Below are 21,216 nucleotides of genomic sequence, written 5' to 3' on the forward strand. Positions count from 1 at the left end.
TTATAAAAAGGCATAGTATAATATGTTATAAAAAGTCATAGTATAGTATGTTATAAAAAGTCATAGTATAGTATGTTATAAAAAGGTATAGTATAATATGTCATAAAAAGGCATAGTATAATATGTTATAAAAAGTCATAGTATAGTATGTCATAAAAAGTCATAGTATAGTATGTCATAAAAAGGCATAGTGTAATATGTTATAAAAAGTCATAGTATAGTATGTCATAAAAACTTGTCATAAAATATCATAAAAGGTCATGGTATAATGTCATAAAAGTCATAGAATAGTATGATATAAAATGGCATTGTATTGTATGTCATAAAATATAAAAAGTCATAGTATAGTATGTTATAAAAAGTCATAGTATAGTATGTTATAAAAAGGCATAGTATAATATGTTATAAAAAGTTATAGTATAGTATGTTATAAAAAGGCATAGTATAATATGTTATAAAAAGTCATAGTATAGTATGTCATAAAAAGTCATAGTATAGTATGTTATAAAAAGTTATAATATGTTATAAAAAGTCATAGTATAGTATGTCATAAAAAGTCATAGTATAATATGTTATAAAAAGTCATAGTATAGTATGTCATAAAAAGTCATAGTATAGTATAGTATGTCATAAAAAGTCATAGTATAGTATGTCATAAAAAAGGCATAGTATAATATGTTATAAAAAGTCATAGTAAAAGTATGTCATAAAAACTCCTGCAAAAATATCATAAAAGGTCATGGTATAATGTCATAAAAGTCATAGAATATAGTATGATATAAAAATGCATTGTATTGTATGTCATAAAATATATAAAGTTATATTATAGTATTATAAAAAAGTCATAGTATAATATATGTTATAAAAAAAGTTATATAGTATAGTATGTTATAAAAAGGCATAGTATAATATGTTATAAAAAGTCATAGTATAGTATGTCATAAAAAGTCATAGTATAGTATGTTATAAAAAGTTATAATATGTTATAAAAAGTCATAGTATAGTATGTCATAAAAAGTCATAGTATAATATGTTATAAAAAGTCATAGTATAGTATGTCATAAAAAGTCATAGTATAGTATAGTATGTCATAAAAAGTCATAGTATAGTATGTCATAAAAAGGCATGGTATAATATGTTATAAAAAGTCATAGTAAAGTATGTCATAAAAACTCGTCATAAAATATCATAAAAGGTCATGGTATAATGTCTTAAAAGAACGGCAACACACGGCAAGCGGAAGGTGAGGGACATCCACTGGCCTTGATCCAGACTATACTGTAGTATATCATGCAAATATTCTTCTCCAATTTTTTAAAAACATATTTGGCCATAATATATCTTTAAAAAAACATGAGTGCTCTAGTTCAGTTGTTTTGTTGTTTTTTTTTTTTTTTTTTTTTTTTTTTTCCCTACATATTTTCTCCTCTTTTTTTTTAAGTCTTAGTTGTATTTCTTTTTTTTTTTTTCTCCCCCAAAATTAAACACTTTATTTTGGGAGGTCGGCAGAGAATATAGTTTACTTTATGTGACTCAAGAAGGGAGAGAACTGGTGTGGCAAGCTTGTAAATTTTATTTTTCATGTGTAAATGTTTACCGATTGTATTTTCTCATCGTTTTTGTTAATGAAGAAAAAACTGAAAAAAGCATTCACAAAATAAGAAAACATTTATAGACATACAATATATTGATGTGATAAAACACAGTATCACATGTAGATGACCCAAAAGAAGCAAGAAACCTGTCTGGTCCAAGAAATGTCATGAAGTATCGAATTTCTAACTTTCCTGATCACATCTGTAAGCAACATGACTATTTCTCCTTTAAATTTTAAAGATTTAAAAGACTTGCTTGACTCAAATCACTTTACAGACTTGTTAAAATATATCTTGTATTTTGTCTGTTGCCGTTTTGACCATCAAAACTGATCATTTCTTCATGTTTTCAGATATGACACATCTGTCACTGGCTTTTCAATCCCTGTTCACCTTCAAATTTTATTCTTATTTTGGTTTTTCAGCAGCGCCAAGATAAACATTATGCTGACAACAGTGGTAAAAATACAGTTTAAGCAGAGCGTGTGTGACAATATGTGTGTCAGGGCTAAAACAATTAGACTAAAAACATTAAATAATATTGTACCACAAATATTCACACAAAGTCGATCCCACACAAAATAATCTATGACCCGAAACTGTAAAACCTCCACGCAAACTTTTATTATTGCTGCTTCTTCATGGCACAAATAATATAAACAATGCATCATGTTATTCATACTATTATGTTCTCTTTTGCCATGCAAGCTCACTACAGTAATGCTTCTATATTAGCTTATATTACACAGAGCCACAAAAATAAATCAGGAAACAGAGCAGGTTCAGGTTTGATTAGCCACACACAGTGCCAGACTAACTTCTACAGCTGGTTTTACAGTTTGTGAGTAAATACAAAAGGATTATTATTGTCATTATCACACAAAATAATGGTTATGATAGTAATAGCAATATTTATAATAATAAAAAAACACATTCTCAGGGTGTCACAAATATAATGAACCAAAGGGGGCCAAACATAATGTTTTAAATAATTTAAACATTTCTGACATTCATTCCTTCGGTATTTTTTTTAATTTTATGTACAGTACATATTTATATTTGTATAGAAGTAGTGCGTCATTTTTAGAACTAACAAATGAAAAAACACAGGGCTGCATTCTGTGAATGCTGTGCAAATAACATCTTTTTACATCAACCCCACAAACTTTACCGTCCTGATAAACCCAGCGCACCCTCCCTCTTAGCACTCACAAACACAAAACTCTTGACTCATTCAAAACTTTGTTTTCAAACCGTCACAATCTGACAGACAAAAGACTGCAGTCAACTTTGATTCTGGCAGGTAAATGATTCAGCAAAAAAAAGCACTACTTTGTCTTATCGGCCTTAAACATCTCACAAGTAACGAGCCAAGGAGGTTCTGATCATTTACTCACTCACCAGCTAGAGCTTAAGTTCAGCGCCAGTTGGGGATTTCTTCGTTCCGCTTTTCAAATCACACTGGGACATCTTGACTTCTGTCTGATACGTGACAACATGGCCTCTACGAAGAAGAAAAAACGAGGACAAGCTCGTTGGCATGCATTAACCCTCAACCTCCTTTTTTCTCCTCTCCTGCCCTCATTTGACCTGCCAGCAGGAAATTAAACTTCAATGAGACTGCAGATTTCAACCAAAGAGAAACACAGCCAAGGAATGAAGCTTCTTCCCTCCCCTCAGTATTGTGGACGTCATGCTAGAGTGCTAATCAGAGCCTTAGCACTGACCCAGCAGTTCCAGGGGAAAAAGAACAGTTAACCACAAGACGTTGGTTGAGTTGCTTGTCTGTGATTAAAATCAGAACTGGCAGTTTTGGCACCTCATCGATACAATACAGCTACAAGAAAACTTCAACCAGAGGACCACCAGAGATGCATCAGTTACTCAGTAACAGTCACACCAGCTGCACAGCAACTGCTGACTGCTGCTATTCAGGAAAGCTCTCCATCTAACTGCGCTGATACCAAACTTGGTCGTACTGCCACTTCCTGTAGCCAACATGGTTTTGGTTTCAAAGAAACTGCAGCAACGTGGGCCAGATACTGGCTCCTCTCCTCAGCATTTATCACCCATTACTCCCTTAGGCCCTGCCACGACTCCACGCAAACTGAACAAGTGAAGAGACAAGTGAAAAACAAAGAAAAAAAGTCACACAAGCAGTGAAGAATTTTTCCAGATGATTTCTGCAACAACCATATCCATCTACATCATAAAATCTCCTAATCTGAGTAGGACTGTTTGCTATGAGCATCTTCAGTCTAATGCTGCCTTTAAGTGCCGTCAGAAATATTAAAATCCCAAACATATGACTTATAAACTTGCTTGCGCTTTGCAACGACTTAAAAGCGACGTCTTTTCGTCCAAGAAGGAAACGAAGTTCAGAGTGGCCAACCTTGTGTACATCTTACTGACAAATATTGCCAAAATAGAAACAAACAAAGAAAATGCTAAAGAATGGAAATAAATGAAAATGAATATCAGTCTTTCACAAACAGCTCCAAGGTCACACTGGGACTTAATACAATTCTTTTTTTTTCTTTTTTCCTCAGAATACAACACATATTCTTTTTCATTCAAGAAAAAAAAAACGTGAACAGCAGTTTTAGTTCAAGTCAGTTTTTTTTTTTATAACAAGAATACACTCAAAAACTTGTTTTTAAATTTGTGAATTAATTTTAAAATCAGTCAGAAGGTTGTTAAACAGAGTATTAGTGACAGAATAAAATAACCGATTGCCTCGCGCCAAGGAGACTGCTTTAAGAAACTGTGACTCCATGAAGAGAGGCAAAAGAGGGATTTTTCACACAGTGGGACGTCCCAAAGAAAGAAGAAGTGTCTTGAGTGAAGAGCGTCTAAAATGCCAGTCCTCGAGCTGTCCGATAAGATTCCTCAGCATGAAGGAAAAAAACCACAAAGAACAAAAAGATCGAGAAAAGAAAGTTTGCTGAAATTAAAAAGTCATAATGTCTTTTTCTCTTTCAGAAGAAGAGGAAACGAAACACAATAGACAAGTGCAACGTCTTGAGTCAAGTTAGTGATGAAGACAATGATTCCTTTTTCTCCATGTTTCAGATGAAATGCAGTCAGACGAGGCAGCAGTCGTGGCTGACGGGAGTGATTTTAAGTTTAACTGGTAGTGGTGCTGCATTCATGTCATGGGAAAATCGCTGTAAAAATGCACCTTTTATGTCATCTATAAAGTGGACAATTAAACTTAGAGTTTTGGCATAAGAACCCAATGTGTTTTTTGAAATCACAAACAAATAAATATATGTAGTCACATATTGATAATCATATATTTATCAAACAAATGTAATGATTTAACTGATTTTGTGATCAAAAATGCTTAAAATTTGCTCAAAGATTTTTTCAATGCTTCAATGCATATCGCTCACTAATGGGGCTTTTTTTCAGCAACTACAAAAAGCAGCTAAAAGCTATTTACTTTTTCGCCACAAAGATTTGGCAAATTAGAGCGATTAAGTATTAAAAACCATTTGAGATGTAGTGTTTACACGCCACGAGACAACACAGTCATCATGTTCTTTTAATTTATTGCTTACTAATTAGATTTTTGTGGTGGTCACAGAGAAATCCCCACACAGCTGCAGCCATGAGGATCGGGTTTGACCAGTCAGTGCTAATGGAATAGTTTTTACGGCATTGGAAAGTACTACCAGAAACTCAGACCCAAGAACCATAACTTTACTTTGGTTTCTTCAGTTAAAATGAAGGTTAAGTCCCTCAAACTGGAAATGTCCCTGCACTGGTGAAGACCTGTAACTAAATGATGACATATTGTACTGTAACTCTGAACCAGCAAGTCACTCTAATGTTGTTTTCTCCATGACACAAATGCAGCACACCAAGTGGAGGTCATGAAGTCGGAGTCTCCACTTCCTGGGCAGTAATGTGAGGTGTTTGTTAAACCTTCCCCAGGCGTCATGACGTCTGACGGACTAATGGGACATCCTGGGCAGGATGTCCTCGCAGCACTGGTGAGAGCTGTTGTGTGCGGTGACAGCTGTTGTCTGTGGAGGGCAGGTCTAGATGGATTTGGAGGAATCCTGTTTGCTGATAAGAACTTCCAGCAGGCGGAGTTTGGCCTTGATCCTCTTGTACTCCCTGTACTCCTCCAGCATCGGCACCCGGTCCTCCTTCTGAACATTTCTACGGCAGAGGAGGGAGACAGAGCAGAAAAAGTCCTCTAAATGACACACGCTTACTTCCGAGGCCGTTTTAATGGACATTTATCAGTTCTCTTCAGACAGTATTACAGCTGGGGTCAGACTACACAATAGTGTCTCATATCGAAAGAACCGACTGAAGGACAAGCCTGTCAGAATTATTTCGGCTTTGTCTCGCCTAGCTCTATGCCATTCTCTGTGATGCTTTCGACTACAGCAGTCGACATTTCTGATACCAGAACTGTAACTGTCCGTAAGATAGAACTGTTTGAACATGTAGTCTGACAGCCTTCTTGCCATGTTACAGCAGGGATTTAAGGCACCATAATATAATCTATAACCTAAACATAACCTGTCATACTGATTATCTCCAATATTTCAATAAAATTTAGATTTCCTGTCATTATTTTGACCCAGCGTGGATTCAAATCTGTTTTGTGCAACTTGTACATCAGACTGGATAACAATGCCTATACAGGGTATCTGCACATTTTTAACAGCAAATGTAATTACTTTTAAGACTTTTTTTTAAGTCCTCTAAAAAGGCAAATGTAAGCCTTTACCACGACAAAAAAAAAACAAAACAGGAAAATGTTCAGCGCGACACGACACATAATGGTGTGGCGAAGCGTACACCAGAGCCACGCTCAAGACACAGGGACACGACAACTTTTATACCAAGTGCTGATTCGCCTTACAACCCAGACATGGTTAACTGTGTATGTATAAACTATCAGCCTTTAAGGTACTTCAGGTAATTTCTCAATTCTGGCCCCTCTAGGTGAATGTCCTCATTTGAGGTGTGCGAGTGGTGGCGGCTTACGGTTTGAAATACCCACAGTATTTCGGCCTTAAGTGTAGCTACATTCGCAAAGCTACCGAAGGCACTGCTCGATAAAGTGGACGGCCTTGTGGAAGGCTGAGAGGTCGAAGTGCTAGGTTCAACAGGAGAAGATGAGAAGATACTTATGGGCATATAACTACTTGTCTGCGATGACACATACTTCTTGTGCTTCTCTGCTTTCATGTGTGAATCGATCGCTATGTGGCCCATTGTCCCCAGCTGTATCGTCTTTTCACATAAAGCACACCTCGCTTCATGATTACTGGCTCTTTTCTTCAGCCACCCCCGATACTTTTCGTCCTCCAACCAATTGTCATTAAACAAACATTTGCCCATGCTTGCGATTTCGCTTCAACCAAAATGCCGTGGTGGTGAACCATCAACGCAAGGCATTCATCAATCACCTAGTCGTCAAACGTGCGGTATACTAGCTGCAGCCGACCCGTCGCGCCCCAGTGTGACGTCATGGGAGCGCCGTAACTGTTTATACTCCCGCGCGGTGGTCGCAATACTAGTTGCAGTCTTCTCCTGAACAGAGGTGGCGCTAATGAGTAAAGACTGTGCTATTTCTATGGTCTAGAAGAAGAAGAAAAAGGTAAACAACGGCAGAACTGGCAGCAGCATTGCCGTCAGTGCTTCAATTTGATTCGATGACCTATTTGGTCAGATCACGCCTTTCATTCACCATAAAAGAACTCATCTTAACCCAGTAAGTTTACAAGAGAGACTTGTAGTCATTCTGACAGTCCTGGCATCCGGTTACCCTCAAGCTCGTTCAGGTTTCCTGTTTACGCTTTGTCGCATGCCGCTAAAAAAAATAGAGTGGTACGTGCCCTCTGGACACGCCAGCGAGAGCTACGTCATTTTGACGTCACATTTGCAAGCTCGGATGCGGCGACTGTAAAACGGCCTTCAGTCACCTATGGAATGATGCAGGTTGCACCCACATAGATCGAAGTGCTGCCCCCAGATGTGCGCTGGTCAAATTGCGGTCTTCCCCCTACCTTCCATTATGCTGATAAAAATCTTCCTCAAACTCTCGGATGGTCTTCCTCAGCTTCTTCTTCTCTGCTCTGGCCTTCCACAGCTGTTCCAGCAGCTCTGGCCTGGAGGATGATGAGATACATGGGAACCTAGTTACACATGCTGCCATGAGTTGCCAATTTTTACAATTAAGTTAAATGTAATGTAAGAATCAAGTCTTGGGGCTGCCAGACCTAAGATTCTTTTAAATCACATTCGTTCTCAAAAATGACAAAACAACCATCGTTTCAATCTTGACCCTTAAATTAAGAATTGGGTCCAGAGAGAAAAGGAAGTGAGGTCGGTGTGAGCACGAAGTGAGCTGTGGTGGCATTAGGGATCAGCTGTTGAAATCATGGCAAGAGACCTGGATGTGCAAACCTGAGGGGTGTGTGTGTGTGTGTGTGTGTGTGTGTGTGTGTGTGTGTGTGTGTGTGTGAGAGGGCGATGAGATCTGTGACACATTTACAGACAGATTAGAGACTCTCTTCTTTCTGTCTCACATTATTCCTGCTTGTGTCGGCAAAGTCAGCAAAGTAAGAGATTTGAATAATTAAGGGTTGATAATTCATTAATATAGTTAAAAAAAACTTACAACTTGACTTAAAATATACAACATTGCCCGAACTGGATAATCCATCATTTCAAACACAGAGCCTTATATTTTATTTGGTGTAATGTTTTTTGTGACGCAGGTGTTTCCTTTACAGGAAGGATAAGAGGATATACATAAAGTGTGTGTGTGTGTGTGTGTTATTACATGGACGAGGCATTGGAGCTGGACAGCCGCAGGTCCAGCGCCAGCTTCCCCGAACCCTCCTCCATTTTGCCGCTCATTGGACAATCGCTCTGCCGGTCGGGTTGCTTCTGACTGCTCATTGATCCGTCAGAAGACGTCACAAAGTCGACGGCCATGATGACATCAGAGCTCTGCATCTCCCCACCGCTGCTCTCTCCCTCCTCCTCATCCTCCTCTTCTTCTTCCTCCTCCTCCCTCTCCTCCTCCTTCTCGTCTTCTTCTCCTCCTTCTCTTTCTTTCCGCTCGTCCTCCTCCTCCTCTTTGATCTCCTCCCAGAAATGAGCGGTTTCCCCCTCAATGATTGGCTGGAGGGTCTGAGTTCGCCTCTTACTGGAGGGGGACACCTGGGGTGGAGAGAGAGGAGTTAATGCAGGAGAAGTTTGTGTGTGTGTGCACTACTTTAATGTTAGGGCTGGGGGAAAAAAATGCACACATGTATTGTGATTATTTTGCGACAATTTCTAAAATTGGCCGAAAGCAGAAAAACCATGTTATGTACTTTTTTACAAATTAAATAAATGTCAGAATGACTGAGTGACGTGATGTGCATTATTGCATTGTATCATGATATATTGACTCTAGAAGTGTATTATTCAACTTTTGTTTTTGTTAAAGAAGGAAAAGAAAATTGCAATACTTCTAGAAACGCAATAAATGAAAATCGCAATACAAATCAAATCGGCAGCCATGTATCATGAAAGAATCGAATCAGGACAAAAGCATATCGTCCCAGCCCTATTTAATATGCAATTAAAACCGGAATGACATTACCAAGAGCATATGAGTTAATATTTTATGTACTTATATTGTTTGACTGTTGCATTTGCAAATGTACAAGTGCACCTTGCTAAAATATTGTTGTATTGGACTGGAGTACTTTTAGCTAGATGTACCTAATAATAAAAGAACAAGATATAATAATGATTGTGATGTTTTTTGTACAGACTTCTATAATAACACATTTACGTACTTTAAGGAGCATGTCGTTAACATACTGGGATAGATGTAATGTTGTAATCATGTGTACATACTGTGACAGGTGTGATGCTGACTCTGGTGAGCATCTGTTTGACCAATCTGTAGCGGTCGTAGAGAGGCTTCACCACCAGACGCTCCTCTCTGGTAACCTGAGAGAAAAAGAGAAACCGGTTAAAACAAGGGTAAGCAGGCGTTTTACACAGGTTCACAGGATTTAGGATATTCTGGTAACTTACTGGTCGACCATGCAGGCCCTCATAGTGCAGCAGGTTCTTCTGAAGGACCGTCTTCTCACAGGACAACTGCTCCTTGGTCATCTTCTACAGAGACAGACACAGTTGATCATGTAATAGAGATATAACCACTTTTGATCGTGACACCCTGTGCAAATGGCATGTACTAATGTACTGCTGTGACCTGCCAAGGTCCCTGTGTGTGCATCAATGGGCTGACAATATGACATATGTCATTTTTATTGTAATGTGTACACGTTTTATGCCAAAAGTCCAAGTTTGATCCTGTATATGATAATCTAACAAATACATTTGTTGTCTCAGTAATTTCTGCTACATATTGGCTCACTTCATATATACTTTTCCTCTGACTTTCATTCATACATTTCTTGGGGGGCTCCCAAGTATGCCTATATGATGTGTATTTGCATTATTCTAATTTCTAGTTATTATTATAAATGTTTTGTATTAAGTTGCAGCTTGTTTCCATAACCTCAATTACCCCCAAAACGATATATAATAAATGTTTTGTCTGGTCTTTGAAGCAAGGAATGATTACTAAATGCCAGGCAAAATCGGTCACTTCTTTCTCCCCAAAAAATCCCTCCATCTATCTTTCTATTCTCTAAAATGCTTGTCCTGTTCACAGTTGCAGGGCAACAATACATTGTTATTGTTTCAATGAATCCAGTGGCTAATCAACAAGAGTAATTGATCCAGTCCCTGATCTTCTAACCTTGATGTCATCGGGCCAGCCGTCCTCCTGCCTCTTCCCTTTGACCCTGCACTGGATAATCTCCAGAGTTTCCTCTATGGTGGGACGCTGACCCTTCACCTCTCCTGCTGCATCGCAAGCGCCTTGGTCCAGTGTGGAGCCGAAGCTCTTGGGTAAGGTGTTGCTCCGAGGACGAGTCTGGGGGCCAAGCTCACTCTCTGCACGGTGTTTGGCATCTGGGGAAGGAGGAATACAGTGATGAGTAAAAGAGATGAAGGAAGGAAACAAAAGGAGAGGAGATATAGAGGGTAAAGTACAGAAGAAGGAACCAGGACAAGAAAAGTGGTTGCAGAAAGTGAAAATCTTAAGCCTTCAGACAGCATATTAAACATCTTTCACTGGAAAATCAGACATGCAGGAGTCTGACAGACAGCTGCGGTGGTAATAGTCAGCCAGTCACAGTATGAGGAGCAAGACAAACATGCTTAGACAAAACACGCACACACCCCAAACAAGAACAGCGCACCCAGTCGAAACCTGAACACACCAAGCAAACACTGTTTCCTGAACATTTCTCTTACAGCGTCTGACTCTAACAACATTAAAAATGACATTTAAAAAGGCCCCAGAGTCAGTCTGATGGTTACAGACCGAGACGTACAGCTGCCTGCTGGATATTATCTCAGGACAAAGCATCACGTTACTCTGAAATGATCATATTCAAGTAAATCAACTTGCCCTCTGCAAAAGCATACAAAGCTATGGTTTGAAAAAACATGATTGTACTTAAATTGTGGTGTTCTTTCATTGTAAAAACATTATAAACCCTAAATAAAATGGTATTAAAGATAAAGAACGTTAATTAATTAATAAGAACATGTATATTTTTTGTGCCCACAGCACTTTCCCCTTGTGTGATTACAATGGAATAATGACTGCAGTATAAAGTTTTAGAGTACAGTTTTAGTCACAATAAAATAAAAACAGATACTTTTAACCCAACAAATAGTCAACGCCTAAACATACATTTGTTTATTAATAAAACCCCGTTAATAACATAAAACTGTAATTAAATAAAACCCTGCCCTTCTCTTCCTCACTTTACTTACTCCTCACACCTTTGATAGATACCTTTAGTTAAAATGTCTTGTCCCAACATGCGGTTTCAACAGGAAATACACCAAAACAAAGAATCAATATGCTCTCACAATGCCGCCTCATTGTGACTGTCAGTAATGTATGTAATGTCTACTTACTGAGGGGTTGGTACTTACTGAGGTGATACGGTCTAGAGCTCAGGCCTGAGTAGGGGTGGATCAGGGGGGTGAGTGTGTGATGGGGAGGTGAGCAGATAGAGGAGGAGGATAAGGAGGAAGGGAAGGAGGGAGCATGGTGGCGTCTGTATGAATGGAGCAAAGCCTGGTGCCTCAGCGTGCTTCTCGGTAAAAGGTGGTGCTGGCGTCCTGGTTGGGCGATCAGTCAATCAGTCAATCAATCAATCAATCGGTAGGTTGGGCGATAGGAGGAGGAGGAGGGAGGAAAGTGGAGAGCGGGTGCTCGCGTTATTGTTGTTTTCAATTTTGATTTGAAACAGAGAGAGAAATGGTTCGGCCACTGCGTTCTCCGACAAGGAGAGCCGTCACCTCACACTGAGAGGGTGGACGAGTGTCATGGGGTTTGTTCAATTTGGTGAAACGCTGGACAAGAGACACGTCAACATGAAGAAAACTATTTCTATACATCAGATATGTCATATTTTGCACTCTAATACCTGTGTTTCAAGGAACACTAGTTTATCAAAGGACAACAACTTCTGCTTTTTTATCAAGATGCTTTGATATTCGCAAAATTATGCATTCTATTTATGTATAAGTTAAAGTCTTATCCACCGTTTCACCTTACTGAATTCACTGCAGAGGTAATGAATGTGGTTTCACAAGGACGCACCAGCACACTGAAGGGTGGGAGCCACGCATGTGTGAGCCACGTCAACCCCCGGCATATGCATGTCGGTGTGTGTGTGTGTGTGTGTGTGTGTGGTGTGTGTTAGACCAGCATACATGCAATGTTACAAAGGTAAGAAGCGGGGAGGGTCAAGCTGTGCAGCATGGATCAGGATGGCACACAGATACTCTAACCCCAACACACACACACACACACACACACACACACACACACACACACACACACACACACACACACACACACACACACACACACACACACACACACACACACACACACACACACACACACACACACAGGAAAAAGAGTGAGTGGTTCTACCTTTGATCTGCCTGCGGATCTTTGTGAGGTCGGTCATCCATTTAAGGACTTTGGGATTAGCTGCCCTGTCTCCATGAGAGGGCTGCAGAGAGATGAGGAGGAGAGAGAGGACAGAGCAAGAGTTAGAGCTTCACTGAAAAGGTCATGACAACACTGTGGAATTTACAACACTAATTTAAGCACTTGGCTGATGTTTTTACATACAGAGACTTACAGTCTTAAAAACAATCTTGCACTTTATTTTTAACGTTTAGGTACTCTGACATTTCATCAGATAAAGTTCATATATGAAGTGAAGAGGAGAGGGACGGGGAGAGAAGACCGAGAAGAGTCAGAGCGAGTTAAAGGAGGGAGGAGGAGCAGGAGGATGGAGGTGTAGGGACTGAAATGTCTTAATTAGAGTGATTGACAGTGCAGGATTTTTGGATGGATAGGGTTTCCATTGTTCATTTATTTTTTTTTTCTTCTTCTTCTGATTAGCACTTTTTTATTAACAATTTCTTTGTACAGGAAGTACATTACAACTTTTGTTTAACAAGTCCCCCCCTTGCCCTGGTTCAAAGTCATTTTACTGCTCAATAATCAAACAATCAGTACATACTCTAGAGTCACTTTAAATTTCTATTTGTACCTTATAGTTTCTCTCCTTCTCAAATTGTTCTTCAAACTGCTTGATTTTCTTTTTCAGGTGCTGAAGCTTCTTGGTGAGTTGGTGAGTCATTGAATCTCCTCCTCTCATTGCCTCTTTGGAGCCAACTGATGCTCGCCGTGGCCTGGAGTGACAGAGGATACATGAAGATGAATAAATTGCCAAAAATACATACAGTTTAAACCCACAACAATCTAGTAGCAATGCTAGTGAGTAAGCTGCAGCTGGATGTCCGCGCCTGATAGTACCTCTGGGCTTTGGTTGGTGAGATGGCGTCCGGGTCCTGCTGGAGGAATCGCTGGGCACCGTGTGCTCCGAAATCAAGAAAGCGTCGTGCCAGGAGGTGAGGGTGTGAGCGGGAAGAGGAGGGGGAGGCTTCCTGCCCTCCCTCCTCCTCGTCCTCCTCACCGTCCTCCTCCAGGGGGAGCAGGGGGAGAGGAAGCATGCGGCTAGCCAGCGGGGAGAGCTGCGCCTCTCCGCTCTCGCTGTCGTCCTGCCAGGATTTGAAAGCGGGGACGGGGTCTGGAGAGAGGACAGAAACAAAGAGAGGAGAGAGTCAGAGCAAGTTAACAGAAGTCAGTAAAGGAGGGACAGAAAAGACAAATTTAATAATGAAGAGGTACATTTATCCATAAGATAAACACAAAAAACACCTGGGAGGAGCTGTTTAGCAGATACATTTAACAATAAATTAATTTATATTCTTCGGTACCCTGCTGAGTCACTCTTTGCCTGATTAACGGTGTCTTGACTGTCAGCGCTATGCTAATGAGCTGAGTCAAGGGGAAAAAAAGGGGAAAGGAGAGGGTGAAGGAAGGGTTGTGACGATAAAGAGACAGGAGCAGAAACCCCATTTTCACCTGGTATTAAAATTTGAGTGATGTGATCACAAGTGGACAGCTCTAAGTACAGGTGTGAACGCACCCAGGACGCATTGAGATCCCATCAATCAGACCACATTCGGAGATGGTCTGGGTCACACATGGCCACATTCTTATAGCAGTAAGTATGCGTATGTGTCCTGGGCCACATTAAGGACCACCTACTAAACTGTGAACGGAACTACGTACTCATTCAAAGTATTCATGTCACAGAAACCACTGAGAGTGAATTGTGTGTTTTGGATGTTATTATCATAATGTCGGTGATGTGTGGGTGTTTTTGTTCCTGTACTGCCTGCTCTTACTGTATATCCCCGGTTGTCAGAGCTCTGTGCCCTGCAGTTGCTATACTTAAGTCGCACGTCACGTGTTTTATTTGCGTGTATAGAGCGAAGAAGTTAGATCCGATCACAAGTGGTCACTCAAGACGCATTTGGAGGGCACATTCTACTGCCAGGTGGGAACACATGTAATTAAAGCTGTCCACTTGTGATCGGATCACTCAGGTCGGATTTTAATACCAGGTAGAGTCAGGAATAAGTGTCCTGATCCATCCATCCAACCATCCAATAATCCTGTTGCAAGAGGGAAGAGCAAAGATGAGAGCAAGAAAGAGTTCCCCAGCTGTGTTAGAAGAGTGTTTCACATGCAGGGATTTATTTATAATCAGTATTACAAAAGCACATTTTAAGATGTGAGAATATATTAATAAAGTTTGCTGTACGGAAAGGATGAAAGACTGGACAGGTAGGCTGGTGGATGGGCAGGTAGATATGAAACTACTTACCTTGGCCTTCTTTTTGCAGATGCATGCATGAGAAATCTATGGGAGGGAGGTGGAGATGTGAGGGGGGTGACGCTGTTTGGATTGAAGGAGGACAAGAAGGAGGACGGAGAGAAGAAAAAGAAGGAGGAGGAGGAGGGACAGGAAGAGAGACAGTGGAGACGAGGAGCAGTGAGGTCAATCATTCATAACAACTTCACTCTTCAACAGTCATTCAGTCAATGGAGTTTTTCACTGAGTCATACTAGATATTTAAAAGAATTGTGGATGACCACTGCCAAAAGAGATTTTTTGGGAAACAGATATGATTTTAAAAAACAAATATATTTAACTTTATGATGCCCTTTCTTTCTGAGATTAAATATACTATGGACTTTTAAATTTGAGAGCTTTTAAAGACAACATTAATGTATATAACTGACATTTCGCTTGGATGGAGTGTTCTGTAGATGTATAAATAAATAACATCAATATAGAAAACCACTGAAAGGGTCTGTTTTACTGTGCCGTTTCCTTCTCTATTACAATGACATTATATTGACATTATATCTCCTACCTTCCCATTGGTTGTCAGGGAAAAGTTGGAGTTGGGGGTTGTGGCCAGAGTTTGGTTGGCATGGCGACAGGTGGTTCATGTTGGTCTTGCTGGTGTTGGCGTTCTGATCACAGCGGCATGAACTTGAATCCTGGAGGAAGAGAAGGAGAGATTTAAAAAAGCAAATCAGTGATGGAAAGAATGAAGGAAAAAGAAAAATAATTGAAGCTAAAAGGTACAAAAGATAAAAGAAAGATAAATTAATTAAAAGCAAACAAAAGAAGGAAAGTACAGCAGTGAGACAGATACTGTAACATAAACTTGAAGTAATAATTTGCCAAATGTTTTTTTATAGATCCAAAAATGCCTCTTCTGTGCTTGTAATTCAATTTAATTAAAAAGGCTCCTTCGAAATAAAACCAACACAGAAACCATTATTCTCATATATTCCATTTTATTGCTACTTACACAGCTTATGGTGTCAGTCTGAGTCTGCTCCATGATGTCACAGGGTTGATCGTCCAGACTGAAAACAAAGATCAGAAACAGGAGACAAATTTGAAACAATAACTGTGACTAAAAGTAAAGTGAACAAAATACTCAACAAATATTTCCCCAAATTGTAATTCTTAGGGGACATACCTTTTATATATTTTTGCTCAGAAATCTAGAACAGATTTTTTGGTTATAGCTATGTAACTAAATCTATTGCCTGACCAGTCTTTATGTGCAAACATTGTTAAAAGCAAACGTAAGTCACCTCTCTGACCTGAGAAATCTTTGGCTTTGAGCAAAATCCAAACCATTTTTGGACGCACTCTCGCCAGAACAATTGAATGATGATAATTTGGAGATCCCCAAGTATTTTAGTCATAATCCTTCACCCTTATTTGGAGTCTTCCTGAGACACTGTTGGTGTCTGTGGCAGATCTGAACAACAGCTGAGGAACAGTCACACAACTAAAAGCCTTTCCACACCATAAATGATTTATTGTTGGAAAATCTCACATTTGTTACAAAAAAAATCAATGCCGTGTCTTTTTATCGTTTTATTCTGCTGATTAACTTTTACCCATTTTTCCTGAATAAACGTGAAACAGCATTTAAAAAAGCAACACCAAAGCACTTTTCCTCTTTGGTCCTCTACAGGTTGGAAGCGGAATTGTCCATTGAATAAACGTGATGTCATTCGAACTACAGATCCGCTACCCGATCTGGCAAACTTGCATAGTGCGGTTATAGCTGATAAGAGGGTCGCAAAGCGAATGCAGAAGTGCTGTTCACCCTGTTACGAGTTGATGAACCACTGAAACGATTTTGGAAACATTATTATAATAACATTATAACGTACAAAAGAATATTTGGTGTTGCTTTAACAATCACAAGCGGAAGGCGTGATACAATATGACGTATAAAATTATACGAGTTATGGGTGAGAGAGAGACAGGGATAATAAAGGTCTGTTGTAGCGTAAAAATGAGCTCCAGCTGAGACAGCATGTCGAAGTGATTTGTAAACGTGAGGTGTCAAGTGATCAGTGCAAGACAACATTCCTGCACACGTTAAAGAAAATTAATTTCTCTCTGGGGAAGAAGGCAGTCTCTCTACATCACTAAGATTTACGAGACAATAGACTAAATATAGCACACACATATATCTACCACGTCCAAATTATGCCTAAAATGTTCATTGATGTCTTGAAATTCTGGTCTTGATAATTCATACTCACTCTGATAACTGTGCTTGTATATTCTTGATGTAAGGTGAAACTGAACTTAATAAAGGCAAACTGACAATCTACCCAGCTCACCTGGCAGTGTTGATATTGTTCTCAGCATCTCTGACAGCCTCTGCATCCAGGTCCATTCCCGAGCTCTCCTCCAGAGTGGCGCCAGTGTCCAATAAATCCTGGGAGAAAGCAACAGCAGATTAATTTGACTGTTTTTATGAATGAAAATCAGAGACTTAAACAAAACTAGTTGGGCAGAGCAAGAGACATTATTGAGTATGAATAGAAACAAAAAGAAATCGGACATAAACAGGTGAATCCCTACTCTTAGAAACTACACACATCATCATGTTTCACTTCCTTTGAGCATTCAGGAACACGCAGTTTTTGTGCTAACTAAAAAAAAAAAATCCCTAAGTGAAGGCGAAGGGGCTTTTACCAACAACTTCTAACCTTTATAACTCACAACCCAGAACTTTTAGGTTTCATAGTAATCGCCATCGCTTAAACTACAGCGTCATTGATTTAAGGCTCTAAATATCCACACTGGACTGTATTGTGTTTGTCAGAAAAGAAAAGTTGTGGTGTCTATCACATGAATCTGTGGAACAACTCGGAATTGTAGTGAGAAGCAGGATGATGACTCAATGTGTATACCTGTTGTACATGAAGCACATATCACACTGGTATTATAACGGTTACGTAAAGAGAGTAAATGGTGTGTGTGTGTGTGTTTTGCAGTTTGGCACACAGGTGTTGCGGTCTTTATTTGGCAAGAGGTGACAGGTTTCTTAATAGTCCCAGGACACATCTCACTGCCATGATGTCATCTCTGTCGTCTGGACACTAAAATGGTTCTTGGGACAAGAGCTCTGAGGCTCAAGGGCAGTTTAAGGGGAGGTAGTAGTATTGAGGGGATTTGATTTCCACTGTGACAAGGCTCACTAAAACACTGTGCGACTCTCACTGAAATTAAGACACATTGTCTGTATGTAATCAATTCAAGTTGTGCCACTGTGATTTGAAAATGTGATCCTAATTTCAGTCGTATTTGTTTCTCACCAAAATGTGAACAATGTGGAATGAAGAGTTTGGGTGCGCTTGAAGCTATATCCATTCTTAAACCTACTATGAACCCCTGGCATACAGAGGGTGTAAATGGTGGATATGATTGTGAACGATGCAGAACCTCTCTGGTCACTGAGCAGCACTTCTTTTCAAGTATATTTCAGCCTCAAGTCATTCCCTCGTGACTCTAAGTTTGTAAGAACAAAACACTGCCTCTATGTCTCAGCATATTCATTAATATGTGTGTACATTTGTAAAACATGTTTGTTGTCGTCTCTGCTGGCTACCCCAGCAGAATTCCAGTGCTGATAATATCAAATTCAGCCTTGGAATGAACGGACAGACTGAGACAGGAAGGAGGTTAGCTATGGGAAATATGCTGCCAGCCCACACATCAACTGGCCAGGATCTGTGTATTGTCTGTGAACATTTTTGAGAGAAATCTCCAGTGTGTGTGTGTGTGTGTGTGTGTGTGTGTGTGTGTGTGTGTGTGTGTGTGTGTGTGTGTGTGTGTGTCGCGACATGGATGATTCTGTGCCGTTTGTCGGATGTGTATTGGATATGCGACCTAAAACATTGATAGTGTGTGTTTGAGCATGTGCGGATGTACAGTATATGTGTGGTATGAATTTGGTTGTGTGTGTGTGTGTGTGTGTGTGTGTGTGTGTGTGTGTGTGTTTCCCACAGACCTGTGCGTCTTTCTGGCTGTGCTGTATGTGCTTCTCGGTTTGCGTGAGTGGGGTCTCCCCTTCTGTGTCGCAGGGACTGTCCTCAGGGTCAGTTTGTTGCTCCTCGTCTCCATGGCAACCCTGGTCTGCAGGCTTATTGGGACTCACCCTTGAAAACAACAAATACAAATCTTAATAAAATAGTAACTTAAAATAACACTGACACTGTGCCTTTATGGTGGAAGTGTATGGGAACATTAAGCTGCCTATTTCAGTATGCAGCGTCAAACTACCGGACATGTTGTTTTGTCTCAGAGGTGACCACTGAACAGCTGCTCCCATCAACATGTAGAGTTTGCTAATTAACATCATAGCTGTCAACATCTTTACTGGTAACCTAAACCATCTGTCTGGCTTCGTGCTTTTGTACATAATGTTCACTATGGCAAATATGGTTCTTTAAAGTCATCCGATGCCACTTCCAACCCCTGAGGAATCTGTGTAAGGCATGTTTCTACCAGCAGGTGCATGGAGGGAAAGAAGCAGAACACAACAGGTTGTTCTGATTATATTTCTTTGATTTATTTAGCACATGTTAAAAAAAAAAAAAACAATGTTACATCTACGAAAAAATAAGTAAAAAAAAAAAAAAAAAGACATGCAAAGGAAACCCTGAAAAAGGGGCTTGACGTGTTGGGTTCCCTAAAATAATTAAACGAAAGGTAGCATATAGACAAAAGAAGAAGAAAAAAAACACTAGCAGAGTCTGCACAGTTTTGGCATAGCTGTACAGAACATCAGTGTGAATATGTTCTTATACTTGAAGTGTAATTGGTTTTCATGATTGTCTATGTACTGTATGTGTGTGATTGTTAATGTGTGCGTATGCACTCTCACCCCTGGCTGTCATAGTTGCTGAGGTCTTGGCTGATGGAGGTTTTCAGATCAAAGAAGTGCTGCTCCACTGCATCCCTGATGGTTCGCTGGATTATCCTGGGAAAACACAAAAAACACACACGTCATTTATCAAGATTTATGTGTATTCACTTTATTTATTTATTTATTTTTTAACGGTGTGATTTGACTAAAAAGGGCATTTTCCTCACATAATTTCTGATGTTTTCATCAGATTTTTGTGACACCTTAAATTCTGTATTTAGCTTATCAGGGTGGCCCCAGTGGACATCAAACCCTGAAAGTGTTAAGTTTTATTTCTGTTTTCTTTGAGGCAGTCCCACTTTTAAACTTTGGCAAGGCAGTTAGTTACTAATCAATCGCGAATACTGAGTAATGATGCAGCCCATGTTTCCTCCACTGGAATGAGTTTAGTTCAACCTTAACAAGTATAAACCGTAACAGCTCAGTTTATCAGTGATTGTGTCTAGACAGGACCAAAGCCAAATGTTTACTGGGTTTACTTAACTACTTTGGATAAGATCCTGTGACAATCTGTTTTCTCAGCAGTGGTGGGACTGTATGGCAGAAAAAAATACCAACACAGCGCAGCCAAAAAAAATATCCGGGTAAATTCACACATATTAAAATCAAATCCCAAATCAACTTTTGTTTTGGACTCAATATTGGTGCCTGCATGTATCAGGGTTCAATTCACTATCAGCTATGACCATAATGAGAGCACTAATACAGCAGGATGTCAGCAACCTGTGGTGCATCGGATATATAAATAACAGATTAAATGTAATATAATTCAGTTAAGCAAAGCTATTCACTTCTGCTAAATAAGAATTCAGTACTGGAAAACAATGATATCTGACATTAATAAATTGTACATAGATGACATGTAACACCGGTCTTCTGTAATATTGCATTTTTTGAACCGTAACCTGCATTGTAGTCTATATCCACGACCTTCCACTTCCGGGATTGCTCCATTGCCGCTGGAAATTCCGCTGTACATGCTTCTTTTCGGCCGGATGTCCGTTACCTTACACTTTCTTTATGTTGGAATTTTAAACTCCATTGGATTTATGAAGACTATGGTTAACTACTCCTCAGATCTCTGCAGGGTAAATCCAGACAGCTAGCTAGACTATCTGTCCAATCTGAGTTTTCTGTTGTACGACTAAAACAACTTTTGAACGTACACGTTCCACCAAGACAAGTTTCTTCCCGAGGCTATTTTGCCGTGCCTGGAACCACATGTAAGCCTCATCACATAATCCTACCTCTCATCAGCCTACTTTAATGAATAGAAAGACCTCTACTAATCAATCAACGAATG

General features: G+C 39.7%; 1 protein-coding gene across 5 annotated transcripts in view; it reads right to left on the minus strand.

The window, feature by feature from the left end:
* Nucleotides 1-1,550: 1,550 nt before the first annotated feature.
* Nucleotides 1,551-21,216, minus strand: part of fam13b (family with sequence similarity 13 member B) — an 80,646-nt gene continuing 60,980 nt past the window's right edge. For 3 of the 5 annotated variants that reach the window (XM_039812788.1, XM_039812786.1, XM_039812787.1), the window contains exons 9-24: nt 19,872-19,967; nt 18,996-19,143; nt 17,320-17,417; nt 15,978-16,035; nt 15,531-15,660; nt 14,978-15,049; nt 13,558-13,831; nt 13,292-13,433; nt 12,661-12,742; nt 11,649-11,837; nt 10,396-10,610; nt 9,663-9,746; nt 9,480-9,575; nt 8,410-8,792; nt 7,631-7,732; nt 1,551-5,765 (exon numbers count right to left, since the gene is read on the minus strand). In XM_039812788.1, coding sequence (XP_039668722.1) covers nt 5,642-5,765; nt 7,631-7,732; nt 8,410-8,792; nt 9,480-9,575; nt 9,663-9,746; nt 10,396-10,610; nt 11,649-11,837; nt 12,661-12,742; nt 13,292-13,433; nt 13,558-13,831; nt 14,978-15,049; nt 15,531-15,660; nt 15,978-16,035; nt 17,320-17,417; nt 18,996-19,143; nt 19,872-19,967 — 2,293 coding nt within the window. In that variant the 3' untranslated portion in view covers nt 1,551-5,641. The remainder of the gene's footprint in view (nt 5,766-7,630; nt 7,733-8,409; nt 8,793-9,479; nt 9,576-9,662; nt 9,747-10,395; nt 10,611-11,648; nt 11,838-12,660; nt 12,743-13,291; nt 13,434-13,557; nt 13,832-14,977; nt 15,050-15,530; nt 15,661-15,977; nt 16,036-17,319; nt 17,418-18,995; nt 19,144-19,871; nt 19,968-21,216) is intronic. The other 2 variants (XM_039812789.1, XM_039812790.1) reach the window with 2 other exon arrangements.

This window comes from Perca fluviatilis, chromosome 10 (genome assembly GCF_010015445.1).
Source record: "Perca fluviatilis chromosome 10, GENO_Pfluv_1.0, whole genome shotgun sequence".
In the NCBI taxonomy this organism is placed as follows: Eukaryota; Metazoa; Chordata; class Actinopteri; order Perciformes; family Percidae; genus Perca; species Perca fluviatilis.